The 19,940-nt window shown below is 38.3% G+C and overlaps 3 protein-coding genes across 5 annotated transcripts in view; 2 read left to right on the top strand and 1 right to left on the bottom strand.

Annotated features, from left to right (window-relative positions):
• LOC141899309 (serine/threonine-protein kinase 32A-like) overlaps window positions 1-4,578 on the top strand; it is a 32,984-nt gene extending 28,406 nt beyond the window's left edge. For both annotated transcript variants that reach the window (XM_074785538.1, XM_074785539.1), the window contains exons 11-12: window positions 462-529; window positions 887-4,578. In XM_074785538.1, the coding sequence (XP_074641639.1) occupies window positions 462-529; window positions 887-1,058 (240 nt within the window). In that variant the 3' untranslated portion in view covers window positions 1,059-4,578. The remainder of the gene's footprint in view (window positions 1-461; window positions 530-886) is intronic.
• Window positions 4,579-5,539: 961 nt separating this feature from the next.
• On the bottom strand, window positions 5,540-14,728 carry LOC141900582 (heat shock 70 kDa protein 12A-like). Of its 2 annotated transcripts, none has more exons than XM_074787549.1 (10): window positions 14,709-14,728; window positions 10,142-11,190; window positions 9,335-9,556; window positions 8,854-9,049; window positions 8,403-8,477; window positions 7,891-8,016; window positions 7,207-7,409; window positions 6,858-7,026; window positions 6,500-6,628; window positions 5,540-6,346 (listed from the first exon to the last, which is right to left on the bottom strand). In XM_074787549.1, the coding sequence occupies exons 2-10, from the start codon at window positions 11,075-11,077 to the stop codon at window positions 5,868-5,870; spliced, it is 2,535 nt and encodes an 844-aa protein (XP_074643650.1). In that variant the 5' UTR covers window positions 11,078-11,190; window positions 14,709-14,728; the 3' UTR covers window positions 5,540-5,867. The 2 variants fall into 2 exon arrangements, with proteins under 2 accessions (XP_074643650.1, XP_074643649.1); XM_074787548.1 differs by lacking the exon at window positions 14,709-14,728 and adding an exon at window positions 13,235-13,734.
• Window positions 14,729-17,950: 3,222 nt separating this feature from the next.
• On the top strand, window positions 17,951-19,883 carry LOC141900584 (uncharacterized). The gene has a single exon (XM_074787551.1). The coding sequence runs from the start codon at window positions 18,114-18,116 to the stop codon at window positions 19,275-19,277; it is 1,164 nt and encodes a 387-aa protein (XP_074643652.1). The 5' UTR covers window positions 17,951-18,113; the 3' UTR covers window positions 19,278-19,883.
• Window positions 19,884-19,940: the final 57 nt, after the last annotated feature.

Genomic DNA, 19,940 nt, shown 5'->3' with positions numbered 1-19,940 from the left:
CCGGACTCGTAGGCAATTAGCAATATTGCTTAAAGAAAATGTATCGATTCAATAAGTTTTGCCTGTAATCACCTGGATTATGGGTTTCTGTAATTCGTTGCGCCCGTAATAGAAATGTATTGATTTCAATTCGCGATGCCTAATTGTGTAAACATGGCACTGTTATTACGCCTTAAGTACCACTTTGTCTTCATAACACACACCATATTATTGAATTTGCATTAGACTTGTGCTACCCTATATAATCCAATGGTATAGGTTAATTGCTTTAGTTCGCAGGCTAGCAAAAGAACCGTTTTTTTTTCAAATCGGCCTCGAGTATTTATTGCTGCTACTGTTTTTGTTCAATGGCATTTTGTTGAGATTCTCTGCATTCTAGAAATTATGATCTATTTAATCTTAGCTTATTTTCATCGATATATGTTTAATGAGTAAAATATTTATTGTTTTTGTTTGTGTAGGGGATGGACCCTATGCAAATCATATTGGAAAACATATCGAAAGAATTCAAATCTTACAACAGGGAAAGGTGAGTGTGTTCTGCAGTATCATTATACATATATTTATGGGCTACACCTACACAACGAGTTGGAGTGCTGGCTCCTGGTTTAGTAACGCCTTCCTGTAAGTGTAGGACTCGCCCAAGGTTAGTTGAAATTTAGGTGGAGAATAATTTTCATGTGGATGTAGCTATGGTGTTCTGTGCACTTCCTTATTTACGCACACCACATGGATTCTAGAATATATCAATAACGCTTCTTCAATCGATACGATACTTTCGCACCCCCCATCACGCAATAAACGTTTCCTGTCGAGCCATTTATCAATCAATCACATTGTTCGAGTCTTTGACCGCGTTTTCTTTTCATCTGTTTTTTTTTGCCAGGCATCTTGCCGAAGTAAAGGAAAAGAGCTTGCTGCAGTTGAAGCAAGAACAAAAAACGCTCGTCGAAGATATGCCAGAAAAAGCGGACAACCGCGTTAATGTGATAGATGATGACACTGCTCAGTTACAAGTAACGTCGACCACGACGGACACTGAATCAATGGCGAGATAGATAAAGCTATTCATTTATTCAGTTTTAGTGTCATTCGACTCAGGATATTCAGTTCCTTTCAAATGCGTCGCTTTATCGACGAATGGGATAAATTGCCTGATCGTTCTCCAAGATTTTGTCTTCGAGTGTCCCTTTGAGAATTTGCCTATCTGCATTTCATTGTCACCCAGGCACGCCGGTTCTAGCTGATGATATGAAGTCGGATGAAACGTTCATCTTGCGACATCGAATGTGGACTGGACTGTATGATTGAAAGTCAAGATCTTTGAATAACTGACGAATACAATTCTTGCGCGTTCGTGATTGCCCTAAGATGTATGAAGAAATGCTTTTCGATACGCAACATTGATACGGTTTGTCTGTCGTTGGTAAATCAAGTAAGAAATGTATTTCTACGAGTGCTAGCTGTAATCACTAGCGCTGGAGAATAACGACCTCAGCACCGGGTGTGCATGGACACGCAGCCATTAATTCCGCCGCGACCATATATAGCCATAACACATCATTGACATGAATACATGGTTATGATAATAATAATGTTTATGTAGCTGTTGGATTTCATGAGTCCTCGCTACAGCCTATGAACAGGAAGGAAATGCATTAAACATCAGAAGGTTATCTTTTGAGTGTTCGTCGGTAAGGTTCCATTTCCGTTGATTTAAACAAGAAGGAAAAGTCGAATCTATGGATTGCCGCGTTGGAAGAATAATCTGGATTGCTGACAGTCGCACAGTAGAATGGAACTTAGACAGTATCTATGATACCAATAGGAAGTCCTTGTCCTTTATACACAAAATTCTAATTCTTTTCATAGTCATAGAGGGTTTATGGTCTATTCTCATTGACTGAATGGAAAAATCATTTTAAAAGTTTTTAATGTAAATATGGTAATTCCTAGATTGAGACTAGTCTTGCTATAGCAGTTTTCATATTGACATACAATAGTCATATATACGGATATTGTTAAAGTTTGTAAATTTTGTAAAAGGTTAATTGTTAAACTAGATCATAATTATGTTATATTGATTATGGTCATGAGATGTAAGTTATAATTTGTTTGCTGGAATGGAATGGATGTGTTTTCATCTATATTCTGTTTTGAGGTCAAATGTACACTACAGAAGAAATTGCGTAGATCAGAAAAGTGGAATTTATGGACATTTGAAAAAATTCAACTTCAAGTAAAAGTACAAATTAAACTTACTTTGTGTGGGATATTTTATCTCTCAAAGAAAACAAACCAGGGGCCAGTTGCTCAAAAGTTGATAAAAGATAACTGGCTGATAAATACCATATTAACAATGAACTTTTAATCGTCACTATGTCAACTATCCACTTGTTAACTCTTCTAACCAACTTTTTGAGCGACTGGCCCCAGGCAACCACCTGACACTGCTAATCCTTTGACAAACTTTTTTTCAGAGGTTCGTCAGACTTAGGGACGACAGACTTATAAATCCGGCTTAGATAGATTTTGATAGGAAAATTAACCGAATGAAAATTCTGGACCTAGAAACTCTTTCCAACCGGTCAAACTGTCCGACGAACAGCGATCTGACATGCGTTAGCTTCACTGTACTACAAAAGTATTAGTTGAGTGGTACTCTCAATAAAATGCATTTTTTGTTCAGTGATCTGCCAAGTTTTATGTTCCAAGGATGAATTGTATTCTTTCTGAATGTTTTGTGATGCCCTACTTTTATGGTATTATCGCGTTGTATCTTTTTTATCAAATCGAATCTTCTCAAATGAGTTGATATATACAGATATATACGTTGTGTTTCGATGTAATCAAAGATGAAAAATAAATGACAAATTTTCTCATCTTTAGAAATCTTTTTTTTTGCAAATGTGCTGTTTTCTCTATGTATGTAATAGAATTGAGTTTCAATATATTCAAGATAGAATAACAGAATTACAAATGGTCCTGGTCAATGCAACAATATTGAATATCATAAGCCGCAATCACATGAGCTTTTTTGGCCAGGGCCAGATTAGGCCAGAGTCAAATTTTAGCACGGGACAAATTATTGCGTGTGAATTGTAACTGGAATTGACTCACTTTGCTTTGTTTAAGCATCATTTAGTACTGAGTGAATGGTTAACATGTGAACGTGCGCTCTAATTAGGCACGGGCCAAATTTGACGCGGCCCTGGTCCAGGGATATTTGGCCCGGGCCACATCGTCTCTGTGTGATCGCGGCTATAGTTACTTGTCTTATGTCAATGATAAACATAACTGTTACAATTGCAAAATTAAAGCCATGTTAATCGCATAATCTTCAATTACATTATCATTGTATGACATTCATTATAGGGTATTAAAATAATCTTAAAAAATTTATGAAGCCTAAACGAAACGGTATATTCAAAAGGTTTTCTCCTCTACATTAAAGCCGTACCACTATATCGAAATATTTTTTTACAGATTATAAAATTCTCTTCAAAGAATATCCTTATTGTGTTATTGCTAATTAATTGACCCACGTATTTGCGTATGGTGGTTGCATTTGTATTATTGTTATCACTATATGTATTGATATATAGACTTGATTTACCATGACTGAATAGAATTTCTATGCATACATTCTTTTCAATGTTATGAATCTTCGTATCAACATTCCAACTCAAAAACTAGGAAACAAGCCCGGGAAATGAAAAAAAAACAGAATTTTAACACACCATTTACTTCAGAATCTATGACTTGTTGTTCTTGACGTATTGTCTTGTTAATTTTGGATTTTATGGTCATCATGATATTTTTTTTGGTTGCTTTTAGAAATTGAATCGCTACCTACATTATTTTTTGAAATTTTGATATTCGAGTTTTTGTTTTTGATGCTCAACTGGTTAAGATAGTTTTTATATGATATTACTGACCAGTGACGGTATCACATTCAGATATTTCTTTCAGGGGAAAATGGCGATCCCATTGTTTAACTAGGATGGAATTCCTCTATTATGGAAAGTAGGTTTTTTGGTCTCGACGATTTAGATTCCATAGCCTTGGAGCTGGGTGCTGTATAGTAGGCCTACATGTATAATGTTGCATTTATAGTTGTAAGAATGATATCATTTTCTTCTTTATTAAACTCTCTATATTTCCACAGAAGAAGCATTTTATGGACTTGATTTATGGAATAGAAAATCTTATCGAATTGATGATTGTGTATTTATGGTGAATAATATAATCTTATTGTGCGTTTAAGATAAGATTTTTGTTAATGTTTCAAATTATAGCATTATCATTTATCCAAGAAAAATATGTTTATGTATGTTAGCGAAATTTAAACAATTGTTCATGATTTCAACTACTAAATTGGAGAACTGTTTTCTAGTCGATTTCTGACAAAATGAGTCATTGGTTTTTGAGGTTTTTCGACCAAATGTGTCATTTAGTTTTGGAAGAATTCCAGCTTGGTTTCTGGAAGAATTCTTGAAAACCCCGGTCGTATTATGAATTACATTATGTGAGTATAAAAGATGTTGTAAGCAGCTACGGATGTAAGAATTTTTTAAAAGAAAAATAATAAATCTAATATATTTGAAATAAATAACGATATGTAATCGACTTTCACTGGTTTTAATATCTGCGATAGTCTTTCATTTTCGGTTTTCTGGAGCTCATCAAATAACGATCTCAGATCCTGGTCAGGCCCGTCTCCCCGAGGCTTCAATGTCCATTTACCACTTATAAACGTGTTTCGACGATGGCAGCGGAGAAATACGTTATTTAGTTGATTTGTCATACTCCCCGGCATCGATAGGATCGAGACTCTCCTTTCGTGTCGTGGCTGAGCCTAGCGACACGATCAGGTTCGAACCCCTGCCGCAGGAGATGTTGATTCATGTGCTCTGAAACGAACGACTACGCGTGTGATTCGGTTTCGATATGATATGTGCAAAAACCCAAGATTTGAATTGTCTAAGTACTTATCTCAACTAAGGGCCCAGGGACGCCATGCCCGGAAGTGGTTTGAAATGCCTGACAATTTCAATATTCAACGCCACCTGGTGAACATCTACAAAAACCAATGACACAGAAACTCGTTAGACTCGAGACTGACCAGGGACCAGGGTGTCTTCTAAATTTCCCATGAAAACATCAAAGAATATACATGTATGCAAAAAGTGTTGATTTTACCGAACAAAAATGGCCACAAACAAAATATCAACACCATAAAAACTTCTTGAAAATTTCTCAAAGAATCTAGAAGCCAACTACAGACGGGCGGATGGACAGATGGTGTACGAAAGTAAACGCCCTCTGTAATAGCCCTCTGTAGCTTCCTCTAAGTATAAAAATTTGACTGGTAACAATTTTTGTTCGAATTTGAGGTTTTTCATTTTTACGAGGGGAAAACCCGAGAAGAACCCTGGACGGAGAAACTCTGTTGTCAACAGGATTCGAAAGGATAACAAAAATCTATAAAAATACTCCTTCCTTATTCGATTCGTTTATTACTTATTGAGTATAAATGTACAATATTCATTACGTTTGGCATTCAGTGTTACAAGTTCAGAACGCGTTAACGTTAAAATCCGAGATATTTGAAATTACCGGCAGATGATCGTGCTTAATTTGCATACGTATCACGAAGAGGGTAGGTATTTGAAGCAGAGAATTAAAAGCAAATTACATTATTCCACGTTTAATGCATCTATATATAACAGACGTGTCTCATATACATGATAAAATAGCCCTTCTTCATAGTTTCTTTTTGTAATGAATTATCCTTAGTAGCTTAAAGCATGTGTCGGGTATAAAAATATTTGATTTTTACTTCTATCGCACACGCAGTAAGTAAATCATTTATTCAAGAAGTCTATTGCAGCTCGCACACATTTCCCGCTGGTGACATCGAGAGCGCTTACTTTCACTTCCGTATCGCCGAAAAGCATTCGCGCCTGAATTTCCCTTCGTTTCGGTAACGGCTGATACTGAGTATCGGAGAAGTCCAAGCATAGCGTGCCGCATCGTTTTACGCCCTTATCGGTGATGAATTGCACGTTCTCCCGGTCTGAGCAGTATATGTGAATGATGCACTGTTTTTGTCCGACCTTGGCCGGCGTGTAGCTGCGCAGCACCGTGTCGCCCAAAGCTACCGATTGGTTGACACAGACGAATTTGTCGAAAACATCAGTGCACCAGGCGATTCCATCTCTTTCTACGCGCTTTTTCTTGGGATGTTTACCGTCGACAAACCGATTCAGCACGCCGACACCGTAGGTCAATCTCGATTTGCGCAAAGTGACTACAGTGGGATCCAGTCCGAAAAGGACGGCTCCTAAAAATATTCGCTCACCGCATATTGAATCATATAAAATTGGTGAAAAGTAGGTTTATAGTTAAAACTTTGAAAAAATTGGCACACATCTATACATTCACCTCAGCCGACAGCTCTAGTGGGCAGTGGCATCTAAAGCCAATAACAACTCACCTTTCAGGATGCAAAGTCCCATGCCTTGCGGGATAATGACTTTGACAATGTGGGCGAATTCTTGACGAATTCTGTATTGTAATAGGGCCGACTCGGCGAAACCACCGACTAAAAACATGTACTGCAAACCTGAAATATGAATCCGAAAAAAATTGGTTCATATTCTTTTATGATTTTCCGTTTTAAAATTGATGACGATCTTCAATCCATTGTCTGATATTCTGGTAAGTTCCTAACATGCCCCTGGGATTGTCACGAGCATGTCAGTGAGTTACTGCTGTGATCTATCACAGGCGGATCCGTAGCTTGAAATCGACCTCGGCCTGTAATTAAAAGAATTTGTGTATTTAAACAGTACCTTTAGCGTCAGGGTGATTTAGTACGTCTCCGACGACTTCGACTATTTTCTCTAAAGTCGGTTGAAAAAGTTTCTTCATGGCATCCGGCATCAGACGTAACATTCCCTGCGACGACCAACGAACGTTCGGGTCAGCGTACCGCCTCACGGCTGTCTCAACTTGTCCACCCTTAAAAACGAACCGAAGCACATTTTAATCGGAGCCGGATTTTTCCATATTCAACCAGCGTTGATGAAGTGATTTTTTTAGTATGGTTTAGAATGTTTACCAATGACGCTCACTGAGATTCAAAATGTTGAGAAACTGAAGAATTCGTGTAATAATCTTTCAAATTTCAAGATATCATACCTTGTGTTTCTTGTAGAAGTCGATCAGCGAAAATGGCAGGGAAACATTTAACGGGTTGTCTTTGTAGGGACTAGCTGCTCGCTTACGTGATTCGAACGCTATCATCAAATCAACCCATCCTGCTGGACGTCGGTACCTAAACGCTTCGATGAACTCTTTACCTAGTATGGCAATCAGTAGCTGTTCAAATTCTTGGTCCACCCCTGCAAACAGATTCAGATCCAGATTCAATTTGTATCGTTCACAAATTTTACAACGCATCGAACAAAATATACAGTACATGTTTCCGTACAAGATGTATCTCTCTTCTGTATAGTTTGAATCTTGGAATTGTTTACAATACAATGTCGATTCATAAAATAACGAAGGTATTATCTTGATCAAATCCATTCATTTGGTTCCCATGGGATTTAGAGGTCCGAAAATGTTTGTTTGAGCTATAGTTTATTCGATGTTTCGCTTTTATTCTAATGGTCATCTTCAGGGATACTGAAGATGATTATTAGGTTAGTCGAAACGTTGAATAAACTACTAGCTCAAGGAAACATTTTCGGACTTAACTTAATGAGGGATTTTCTAAAGATAATCACCATAACACGAATATAGTGTTTTATCAATGGTTATTGTAGGATTATGCTTCCGTTAGGTCAATGTTGCAAATACCATCTGGTATTTTATGCTTACCGACTGACCCATACGGGCCTCCGGTAGCTTTGTGCAATTCTTTCAGTTTGCCTTCGACTTTTTGCATTTCATGCACGGTAATGTCAACCGTACCACCTCCACAGTCAACCACCATGTACCTAGTCCCTGTACCAAAAACATTACAATACCAATCATCTTGTATCCACAAATATACGTGATTTTTATGAAAATGTTCTTGACAGCTTATTTCGAATAAATGAAAGCTAAACGGTAATGCAGGAGGGTGGTGCAGAGTGCGACAGGGATTTGACGTGCTAATATCCTAAATTTGGAATAATCATCGTATATGTATTCTATGAAAAGTCTTTTCAGCCAACGTTCGTATGTTTGTATCTGGGAAGTTCGACTGCACTAAGAGATATCTCAGCTATGTGAATTGAATACAGGGAATTAACACGAATCAAATAAGCTAGGCAAGATATTGAAAATTTTTATCAGAGCAAAATAGCGTTCTCCGTGGAATCATTGATGGCAGCTCAAAGCGTACTGACCTCTCAGTAGCCGTTCAAGCTGTTCTTCTTTTTCCAAGTGAACAGGATATTTAGAAAATGAAAAGTCGTCTACTTCTGAAATGACACCATTCAAGATAAGAAATCATTTGCGATATAATGAAACCATAAGGTTAATTTAAATCTCCTTATTTGTGAAATCCAAAATGAAAACAGATTCTTAAATCGTAGTTTTTAAAAGATAGAAATATTGAATAAAATAATCGTATATGTTTTTACAATATCTTCACAAAATGAACAAAAAAAATCAAAATGGAAATCAAAATGCCCGAATGGCTTGTAGAAATAAAAGTTGAAATGACTTAACGATCTATAACAAAAAGTGGAGGTGTAATTTATATATTATATATTGTATTAAGTGAAGTGTGAAATGTGCATTATGTTTTACACGTTTCCTTCTGTCGCAATGAATTTCCGTACACGAGTTACCTACCGATAGTTATATCGTCCGTCACTAGATCCATATTCATCGGTTCGGGCGTTTCTTTTTTCGGGGTTACTAACGGTCGTTTCTTCGGTGTTTCCGGTACGAGTTGGTACATGCGCAGACGGCGGCAGTACACCGAAGCTGCCTCGGGCTCCAGTGCTATGATGAGTTGGTCCGGAAATTCTGGACTGGCAATACCGGCCTTTAAAAAAAAAGAAATATCTTCAGGTCTTGGGCCGGCATAACATCCTCTTTGATATACAGTTCAAATGCATATGTTTTGGTATTGTAACCATAGCTTATAGTAAAAATCTCTCTGGGGGAAAGGTACTTGTGCCCGGATTGATAGGCAACGAGGAAAAGTGGTATTGCCCATGCATACACTCTAGTAGGCTACAGTAGTGTGCCGGATTGAAATCTTGTTTGAGTTGCCATACCCGCTCTGTATCTACAATAGTTTTACTGGTTTAGGCTTTGGTCGCAGTACCTCATACGCGGCCTGCCGCATGAATTGTTTGGCAGGCTGTTTCCAGATAGCGGGCACAGTGATCACCCATCTGACGTCTTCGTTCAGAATCTTTATAGCGGCCTGATCGCTCAATTCCTGCAGCGCGTGCTGCTTGAAAAACTGCAAAGCGCTCGAGAAAATTTTCGTCGCCGGCAACTCCGTTCCATTGCTGGCTATCAAAGTGGTTTCTTCATTCAAGTCCTTGGAAATAAAAAGAATCATGATATTAATTCAAAAAGAGTATATAAATGCCCGCACGGCATATACACCATTAATTGAATATGGTATATGCCCGAACGGCATATGTGATATATTCCGAGCAAACCGAAATTCAAGTCAGGATGTATCAGTGATGCAGCATGTTACATATATATCTGCTTAGTGATATTATTTGCGGAAGGATGAACGGCATTTTCATCAGATAAACTCGTTGTGGCGTGAATCCAAAAATATAATTAGAAGCTGCTTATCAAGTGGTTCTGAATTATTTATAGATAGGACAAGATAGATTGTGTTATGGTATTATGACATCATTTGTTGTTTTGTCCTGCTATTTTAACGAATTTTTTATCAAACCACCAACACGGAATAACGGGCTGGACCGATTTCCTTCTGGCGTTTTTTCGCTTTTGCTTATTTTTCTACCACAAGGTTTAGAAATAGAAATATACTATTTTCTAACAATTGATAATTTATCTAATACTATAAATGTTCATAATGCTGATGTGAAAGGTATCATTCAACAGCAACAAAGATCGCTGATCATTTCTAATGAACGGTACTCACTGCGTTGTGGTGTAGCACCATCTTGAACTTTTCGAAATAGAGCCACTTCTTCGATTCATCTGGGTCAAGGTCATGAAAGAAATCGCGGGCAGTAAAGCCAAACGAGTGAAAGCGGCCTTCAGGATCTAGAAGTATAGTGGTCGGTGTCTTCTGGTTGATGACCCCTGGGTCTCCGCCTTCCCATTTGCGCATCATGTGAATGCTTTTTGGGTCTCTGGTAAAACTGAACGCGTATCCGCTGAAAGTAGTACCGAAGTCGATTGCCACAACTACGAAATGTCCCTGGTGATGTTTGAAATCGGCTGTATCCGACGATTCGGCCGATTGTCTACTACAAGCCGGACTGCTTCTTGTAATTGCACTATCCAACGTGTCGATGGCTTTGTTAATTTCGGCGCTGAAATTGGATGTATTCGGAGACGGCGATTCATCGGCGAGTTTGGCGGCGGAGTTTTTCTCGTATATCATCACTCTGTCGTTTTCCAACGTTTTCGAATCGTCAAGGATTTCTATCGTAAGCGGAGTTGTTTCCATTTCTAGTGTCGACGTCATTACGATCTTCTCTTCGTCTTTCGGCTCGTTCCAACTAGCGGGCGGTGCGTGATTTCTTATAGGCGTCGAATTCGTTATGAGGTTCGTCTTCGCTTCATCAGATTCTAGCTCAATCTTGCGACTTACGTGTACGGCTTGTATTCTATCCTCAAGCACAACTTCTTGTCCGTTGATGTCCAGCTCTTCATCTTCTTCAAAGGGATTCGTATTTTGTTGCGAACATTCCTCAGCTTTTATCGTCTGTTCATCAAAACTGTCCATTTCAAGTTTCTGCCTCGCCAGGCCACTCAGTCGTCTTGGCGGTGCCTTCGGTGCGTCTTCCCATTCTCCTGGGCATACTTTCCTCAATTCGTCTTCGGAGAATTTTCCGTTTCTTTCTACCATTGTCGTCTGAAAATGCTCATCTTCGGTGACCTGAGCGGTGTCTTCGGTGACGACGGGAGCCGAGTTTGAAGCATTGGTAGTTGTACTGCTGCTAGAAGAGATTGTCGAATGACCTGAAAAATATAATTGCGAGTTTTGATCAGAAATTCTACTCCGCTCTAATTGTTATTCGTTGAATTTTACGAAAAACGCGCCCAGTTTGATTCCAAACGTTTTTAAAAGGAGATAAAAATTTTCAGTTATGAAAAGTATCCTATTAGCAAATAGATCATTTACTTGATTCATTATCAAGGCATTTCGTAATACATGAATAGTAATACTAGGCTAATGAAATCAATATAACTAGGTGACAGATAACTATAAAGCTTCATCGTGTCATAGACATATTGTCTATCGCGCTCATAGTTTGAACAAGGAGGTAACCTTAGACAATTATTCAATAATCGTATATACGATAATAAGGTAAACAACGAACGCATATGGCTTCCATTAGCTTGCGATAAAAAAGAATCTACGCGCTAATTGATATTATCAAGCAATCAACTTCAACTCAAAAGAATGTCAATAATGCATTTCAAATCAATCAGTTGTGAACGAAGTATGTACATAAATTTTCCGCACAACAAACAACACGCCCTTTGAAATATACAAAATTCAAATGAATCTTCGGAGCTGTTATTTTTTGTGATTTTGTCAAGAGAATCGATATTTTCTAGAAGCTGTATTCTGTATCATAGTTCAAAACAAAACAATAAAGTACTTTGTCAGCTGATTCTAAGGTTATAAGCCTTATCAAAAATTTTAGATGCAGTTTTACACAGAAAAGAAATATCCTCATTGTTGCAATATTTATGTGATCTTTTAAAAGATTCGTGCCATATGCGATTTTGAAGCTTTAAGCTTAGAGCTTTGAAATCTTACTTGTTTTTTGTGTGACGTGTCGGATCACCTGTTTTGAATATTGATATTTCCTGATCATTGTTGACATTAGGAATTCGTATCCGATATACTTTAAAACTATCGTCTGCTATCGTTACGTGTACCGGTATGTACGCGCATTGATATCAGAATGGAGAATGATGAAGGAAATGGGTGGAGTGAAGAAAATCGAGATGTTAAACCTAATTACCCCATTACACAATGAAATAGCATAATTAAATTTTACGATCTTGATAAGTCAATTGTGATGAGAAATACATTTTTCCGTATAACGTATAGTTTGACGTGTGGGTGAGTGGATGAAGGTGTTCGGAAATAAGAAATTTCGACGATATTTCCAAGACGTCTGAAAATATCTCAAATCGATCTCAGTATGTTTGAAAATTTCTGAAATCTACAAAATCTACTGACCGAATAATATTGCCACTGCTTTTTTTCCAAATTCTATCTGTAAGCGAAGGAATACATGTACACATGAAGTTATGAATTCACCAAACGGTCATCGAATGGATGCAGTGTATACATGTTCTCTTTAGCGTGGGGCCTAGTAAGTGGTTAGAACTGTTGGCGCATTTCACAAGTCTGTGTCATTCTGGAATGCTGTGAACAAGATCGTATCTTTGTTATTTTTATACAAGTATAACGAAGTAATCATATAGCGATGGAATTTTATCAAAGCACGCCTATATATAGTTCAGATGCTGCGATTGTGTCGGCTGTAGTCATCGTTAACGCTGGTTCGTTAACGCTGACTCCCCAAGGCCTTTGAACAATTGCGTTCGAATGAATTCGACAAATATATGAACTGACAAAGCTATTTAACACAAATAAAACCATGAGTATTTTCTAACGTATTAGATATATATTTTTAGTCACTGATGTCCGAAAACTAGACCGGATGATTATCAGCGAAATTATTTTGATCAAACTTTGTTTACGTGTATACGTGCACTATATCTTCACTATACAACGAGTAAGATTATAGCAATCGCTCCCGTGATTTCCAAGATTAATTTACCCGAGGTGCTTGTCGCTTATGCATTATTCATTGCTACAACAACTCTTTGACTTAACCATGTCGACTTACAACTTGACTGAATGTATTGCGTTTGTGTTCTCGCAAACGAGGCGAATTATTACGTATATTAATTACATAGATCGACATTGTTACATTTGTCTTTCAGTACATGTTACCACTCCAGAGAAAATACAACTTACTATCCTCCTTTACTGAATCCTCATCCTTTTCATCGGTAGCGCCATCCTTTTCGCTTGTTGAGCCAACCTCCTTTCCACTCTCTTCGTCGTCGAGCTTTTCACAAATGTCATGCCCGTCAGCTTCGTTTCGTTTGTTTTCGAGTTCGATTTCTTGCATTTGTTTCATCAACTCTTCATCGTCGAGAACCTTATCGAATTCGCTAACGAACTCATCGTCCTCGATTTTCTGTTGCACATTTTCCTCACGGTTACAACTACCTTTCCTACTACTGCCGGTGCTACTACTACTACTACCGGTTTCATCCGTATCGGTTTCCCCGCTATCGGTCGACTCAGTTGACTCCTCGGTGCTGGTTTTCGGCTGTGTTTCCACTTCCATCTTGTATGACACCGACCGTGCGTATGATACTGAACTGCAACTTCCTTTTCGGGGTCGAAGATTTATGTTATCGAAGGTCAATTTTCGCCGACACAATTAAAAGCGGGCGCTGTCTGTTACACTAATGCGACCGCAAATATTACAAATTTAAGTGCAGCCGATATCGAAAAAATTAGCCTTGTTTTCTCGCTTGCTATCAGACTTCTATTTTATCAGGATTTGCTATCGTTGGCCCCCAACAGACTGACAAAATTAATATCCAGCAGATATTGCCGTATTTTTCGAGGCCAGATTCTTTTGGTGACACAGAATTTATTAAAATCTGTTGTTAATCATCATCAGTTGTGGCATAGATATCTACAGTTGTGGGCAACATTGAGTCCCTATGTCTACATCGACAGCGAGAGTACTTAAAATTGACCGGACCAATTTACATTAGTTAAGCTTTGCTAATTGAATAGCAATTCATATGGATATCAATTTGGTAGAACGTACGGTGCTGAGTTTATGATATCATTCGTTTAAATGTTCATACAATATTTAAATGTTTCCTTTCACTTGAATGTAGGCCTATACACTCAAATTCTAACTACACACGTAAGCAAGCAAATTTCTAATGACGCTTACGAAATGTTTTGCCAGGTCAAGTGTTAAATTCAGGAACCACGTCTCGCGAGACAAAGATTGGATATGTTTTTTTTTTAAACTTTGTTGTTGATATCGTTGTGAAGAGTTCTTGTTACATATCGACTATTTGAAATATCGGTAAAAGTTCAGTAGAAAATATGAAGAATTGCCCGGTGTCAACGATGTTAATGTGTCAACGTTGTACAAGCAAGTACGTAAGTGACTGGTGACCGAATTAAAACTGTAATAATATGAGGTACAGAATGTCACTCTGGATGTTATACAAGCAAGCAGTGAATTTGGTGGCAGAGTTAAAACTGAGAGGTCAGTCGTTCAAAAGTTGATTAAAGATAGCCGGCGGATAAATCATAGCAATAATACAATTTCTATTGTTACTATGTCAACTATCCGCTTAACCAACTTTTGAGCTACTGGCCCAAGATTGCCAATAAAAGAAAATAATCTTACCTCTCGATTCACTGTGTAATTGTCGCATTTTATAATTGGTACAAGGAATAACCGACAGACTGACTCGAAATGTTTCCATTTCGTGGCAACTTTTTTCCGGAAGTTCATGAATCTCGCTGGCTTCTGCGAAGAATCTTCGTCTTGCTAGACTGCTGCTGTGCGGGCGGTACTGATAATTATTAGTTATTTCGGTATATGATTCTGAACTAATAGACTCGCCACCGTTTTGTGAGATCATTGGTAGTGGCAGAGGATCGACGGAACTTTCTTTTAATTCGTTGAATATATCCTCGTCAATCGAGCGATATTGTCGAAATTTCGCCGGCATGCTCGCGCATCGCTTCGTCGATTGATACTTAGGATCCAATCGCCAAACGAATTCTTCATGAGTTTTTCGGAATTTTCCCGGCTCCCGCGTGTCCTTCGTCGAAGCCGTTCTTTGGACGCAGTATTTCCTTGTTCTTGACGTCATCGCGAATTAACTAAAATATCATCTATACGACCGCCCTGTCTGACCCTTTACTCCAAACGACATTCTACAAATTACTATCGCTTACCGCCGATAAAATAGATACCGGTTGCGATCGGATTTCTAGTGAATAATTCTATAGGTCAATTAACAATCACCTGTCAAGTAATACATAGGAATGCATACCTAATTCAATTAACTTCAGTCATCGGGGCTGATGTAGATTGATTCTCTCAGCACACCGCATTAGAATTGTAGTACTTGCTAGTAGTACACGCGGTTCATCTAAACATTGTTTACTTCATCGCTTCCCTAGGGAAATATCGACAGCAACCAGCCTCATTTCGTAGATTCGTTCAGTCAGCGTACCAATTCGTGTCACATTTTTTCCAATCGGCGTTTCAATTCCTTTTTTGATTTCGGTCGATAAGAAATAAATCACGTTTCTAAATTGTGGGTAGAGCGTTTGTATCCGAATAATATGAAAGTCTTAAGAAAATTAAAATGAAATCTTTGAACAATGAACGTAATTTACAAATAGCTTATTTGAAAAAACCTCCAAGTTTTTAACGCCCGACTAAACTCTGTGGCTCTAGGATCATGTTTCTATGGCAACCGATGGGGCGGCAGTGCATGAATTTTCACGTTCGCGTCAATTTTCTGCATATTCAACTGTATGAACGTAATTAGTATTTTGCTTAGATTACGCAATCCGTTACGCTGTAGTATTCATGAACCTTCGTAGATACAAAGGTTTCACGTTCCCGTTCTTATGTTTTAGAAATTTCTTGCAATATTTTAATTGACTTGCTTTTGAAGTTAAGTCACACACTTTTTTGGCAAAAAAATACTTCGCACACATGGCGTAGGGAATCACATAAGCACGGAAACACGGAATCAAACATGTTTGATCGTTAAAACATTGTTTTCCTTGCATAATGCCACCTTGAGTTTCCCGCACACGAGAGCTTACTTTGCGCTGGGTCGAAAAATATCAAACATGTTAGATTATTGACGAACGACAAAATGCGCTGGAAAAATCATTATATTAGGTGCTTTGCGAGGTTAATTTCATATTTGTATATGCTTTTGTTTTCCAAATAAAGATGAATGGTTAAGAAAAAAACATTGTTCCCCGAAGGCACGTTTCTCGTAAACGCACACGACACAACAAGTACAGTTTGGAAACATGTTTCTGTTTCATTTTTCCACGCATGTGCGTTGGGCTTTCTATTAACGTGATTGCAGCGCTTCTGAGCTATTCGGAGGGTTTCTTCATTAAGAGTTTCTAAAAGAAAATTTGAATATCTTTTTTACAAAGGATTTCAAATAAAAAGTGGGAATGTCTTTTCTTACGTACGTACATCCAAATCAGAGTGTGTCCATTTCTTGAAATGAAATTTGATTTATTGAAATAATAATTTGATTTATTGGAAAAAACTGTTTGTTGGTCTGCCAAAAGAAGATTAAATGTTGTGTCTGTAAGCAAATATATATATATATATATATATATATATATATATATATATATATATATATATATATATATATATATATATATATATATATATATATATATATATATATATTTGCTTACAGACACAACATTTAATCTTCTTTTGGCAGACCAACAAACAGTTTTTTCCAACTCAATATCTACTATTGCCTACACTTCAATTAAATACAAATATATCACACGGGGCCTTGTTATGGCTTCAAAAGACAGACAAGTTTGCGCAGTAACATTCCTACAAAATGCTCGTCGATTTAAGAAAGAATAAAGAACAGGATCTCGAGGCGTATAAAAAGATTTTATTATCGATTATTTCAAGAATAGAGACCCCTGGAATGGATCGTTGGAAATATCTCGAGGAAAGCGTACACACATATAGGTTTACAACAACACAAAGCGAACTTTGTTACGCTAATTAACAGTTTTTTGACTGTGTTAGCCTGAAATAACCGATATCACAGTTCATTGATGAAAATAAGGTTGAGAACTAGCTGTGTAAATATATCTTTATGTACGCACTTCTTGAACACGTGCAGAATTATTCTTAAAACGTTACATATTTCAGTTCAAATGCGGTGAGAAAACTAGTTCAGGCGTAACCATTTACTCCTACAGATATAAACGTATATTCATTGTCTTTTTATTTATATAGATAGATGAAACTTGATTCTCATTTTGGATATTTTACACCGTTTGCAACTGTGTTTTTGTGTACTATTGTTGATATTTATTTCCCATGAAAATGTCTTTAAAGGAAATGCTCCCCTAATTTTTTTAACCTTCTTCAATTTTTTCAATCGTCTGTCTGTAAAGTGCTTAGTTCAATTCAATTGCTCAAGGATAACGTGAATGTTCGTCGGAAAAAAATATTTCCCAACTGCTTTCGCCCAGAAGAAAACCTTGAAGTATCAAGGCGACTCTTCACATATTGCTCTTGAGATTTCGTAGCGGTCCTCAACAACTGTAGAAAACCCCACTTAAACCTGTTATATAACTGCTCATATACAAATATTAAAACTGTTTTTTTTTAAATCGCCATAAGCACCCTGTTGTTAAAGGACTTAAAACCGTTAGGAACAATTCATCGCAGAAGTAGGCTACGTTGGATATTCGGTCTGGGAACTATAACAAGGACCTCGATTATGAAAGGTATCGTGGCGTTGAATTTAAGTGCTGTACTTGGGTGCGTCGTATTAAGATTAATCACCTTACTTGGCAAATACGTAAAACCACGTGACAGCTGTTTGTCGTCAATGTTGGTCTATTCGCTGTATGAACGCCGGTAGAGGGTAACGGGTCGAAATCAGTTCGCGTGACACCGCCACCGCGTATACATTACACCGACAAAGCGTTCCCTTTACTTTATACGTGGACTTGTGCACTAGGGAGCGGCTACTAAATAAAGATTTCTCGACGAAGAAGCATGGCAGCTAAAATGAAGGATATCAGAAAATCGCAGTATTACGTGTGTTATTTGGGCTGGCACGAATGTCGGGGCTTGTACGGGCGGCAGTTCGTTATTCCCGTACTCGGCGGGCTGGTCGAAAAATGGCGCTGTAACAGGAATATTCCGTTGACGAAAATTACCATTCAAGTGAGTAAGAAAGACGTGAAAATCATACAAGAAGCCGTGAATGGACGAGGAGTGCGGAAAAGCGAAAAAGTGAAATATCCGCCGATTCCTGCGAAGGATGTGACATTCGCGTGTCAGGGAGAGGCGCCTGATCACGATACCGTCGGTGTTATCTACCTGGGCTACAATCCCCAGACTAATAACGCTGTACACGTCCACGGTTACCGGTGCGATTCGCCCGAAACGGCCGCTATGTTGGCTCAACACCTAAATCAGTTGGCCGACATACCCGAACATCGTCAAAGACTTGTACGCATCGAACGAGATTTAGTGGAACAAGGCCAAATTCTGCCACGTTCGCGATCTTTACCAGCCAGTGATAATGGTAGTCGCCGAAGCTTCGGGTCGTCTGGCAGTACGGGCAGTGGATCTGAGGCTAAAGATATTTCGTCGACGCCATCGAACGAAAAACCTCCGATTTTCGACATTATTCATTCCGAACTGCGCGAAAAGCTTAAAGTCAGGGACGGAGCGCCGATCCTGCTCCCGCCCGTCGACTATGACACTATCTCTCGCAGTCGTGGCGATCTGCACAAAAAACGTAAATCTTTGCAATTCAATAGTTTCGCCCCGACCGGAGCGTTTATACGTAAAGTTGACGAATCCTCACAATCGAAGGAGAATCTAGCGACGGATGTTCATCATCGAAAACCCGCGCCCCACGATCAGTACGTTTCACCGGACTTCAAGAATAGCCCGAAACTTAGAAGCAGCGACGACGGTTATTATTCTCACGACGGGGGTTTATCGTCCAGTCTGACCGAATCGCCGCTTCACCAGTCTCTGCCCGAATCTCGTCTCAGGCCGGGTGGAGCCGACATTTCTCGGCGGCCCAGACCTCATAGCGAGTACCCGGTGCGCGTCAATTCGCCTCAACACAGCAGTCCAAGAGTCAGTCAATTAGCGGAGAACCATGTCGTTCGAAGTCATTCGTTTCGAACGAACCAAAAATAAACTATCATCACACGTATGAAAACTATAAGATAACTCAGGAGTAAATAGACTTTAATTATTAATACTGACGCACAGTATTTTGATTGTTATTATGTGAATAATTTAGCTCTGTGCAATCTTGTTGTGTATATATATATAACATATTGGTAGTTTATGTATATATGTATAACTTCGTCTCAGGAACAAATAATTTCATTTGAATTCAAAATTATGCGTTCTGTTCTTATAGGTTAGCAATTCAAATCCAAATGGCTACGGGGCACGCATTCAAACACATCCGGGCAATGAACATTATTAACGAAATACGCAATCGTTTGACTTACTTGGCACGACTCCACGGATTATGGCGGGGATTTGCTTTGTCTCAATAATTGTGCATGCATCGACTCGGGTAATTTATGAAAACTCCCATTTCAAAACAGGGCATAAAAATTATTGTATATAAATTCTTACATTAGCTTGCTTATACTAGTTCATTCCTGATCCCTTTGATTGAGAGCGCTTAGCAATTTTCAAATGAAAATCATACTCGTTTTGGCGAGACATGCCATTTCATGCGTTTGGAATGTGCGCCGTAAAAATATCTCAATTTTGAAACGAAATCAAATGTTAGACTGCATAACGTGGCATATTATCGTGGCTTCGCCTTATGAATTGTGTGTC

Source organism: Tubulanus polymorphus, chromosome 2 (genome assembly GCF_964204645.1).
Source record: "Tubulanus polymorphus chromosome 2, tnTubPoly1.2, whole genome shotgun sequence".
In the NCBI taxonomy this organism is placed as follows: Eukaryota; Metazoa; Nemertea; class Palaeonemertea; order Tubulaniformes; family Tubulanidae; genus Tubulanus; species Tubulanus polymorphus.
This window is presented reverse-complemented; position numbering and strand designations above follow the sequence as displayed.

Bases quoted from the DNA above. Each gene is read 5' to 3' on its own strand.
- LOC141900582 (XM_074787548.1), bottom strand. From the start codon at position 13,613: ATGGAAGTGGAAACACAGCCGAAAACCAGCACCGAGGAGTCAACTGAG. The intron at 11,191-13,234 runs GTAAGTTGTATT...TATATTTTTCAG, and splicing joins GGATTCAGTAAAGGAGGATA to GTCATTCGACAATCTCTTCT. The intron at 6,347-6,499 runs GTGAGTTGTTAT...GAATATTTTTAG, and splicing joins GGGACTTTGCATCCTGAAAG to GAGCCGTCCTTTTCGGACTG.
- LOC141900584 (XM_074787551.1), top strand. From the start codon at position 18,114: ATGGCAGCTAAAATGAAGGATATCAGAAAATCGCAGTATTACGTGTGT.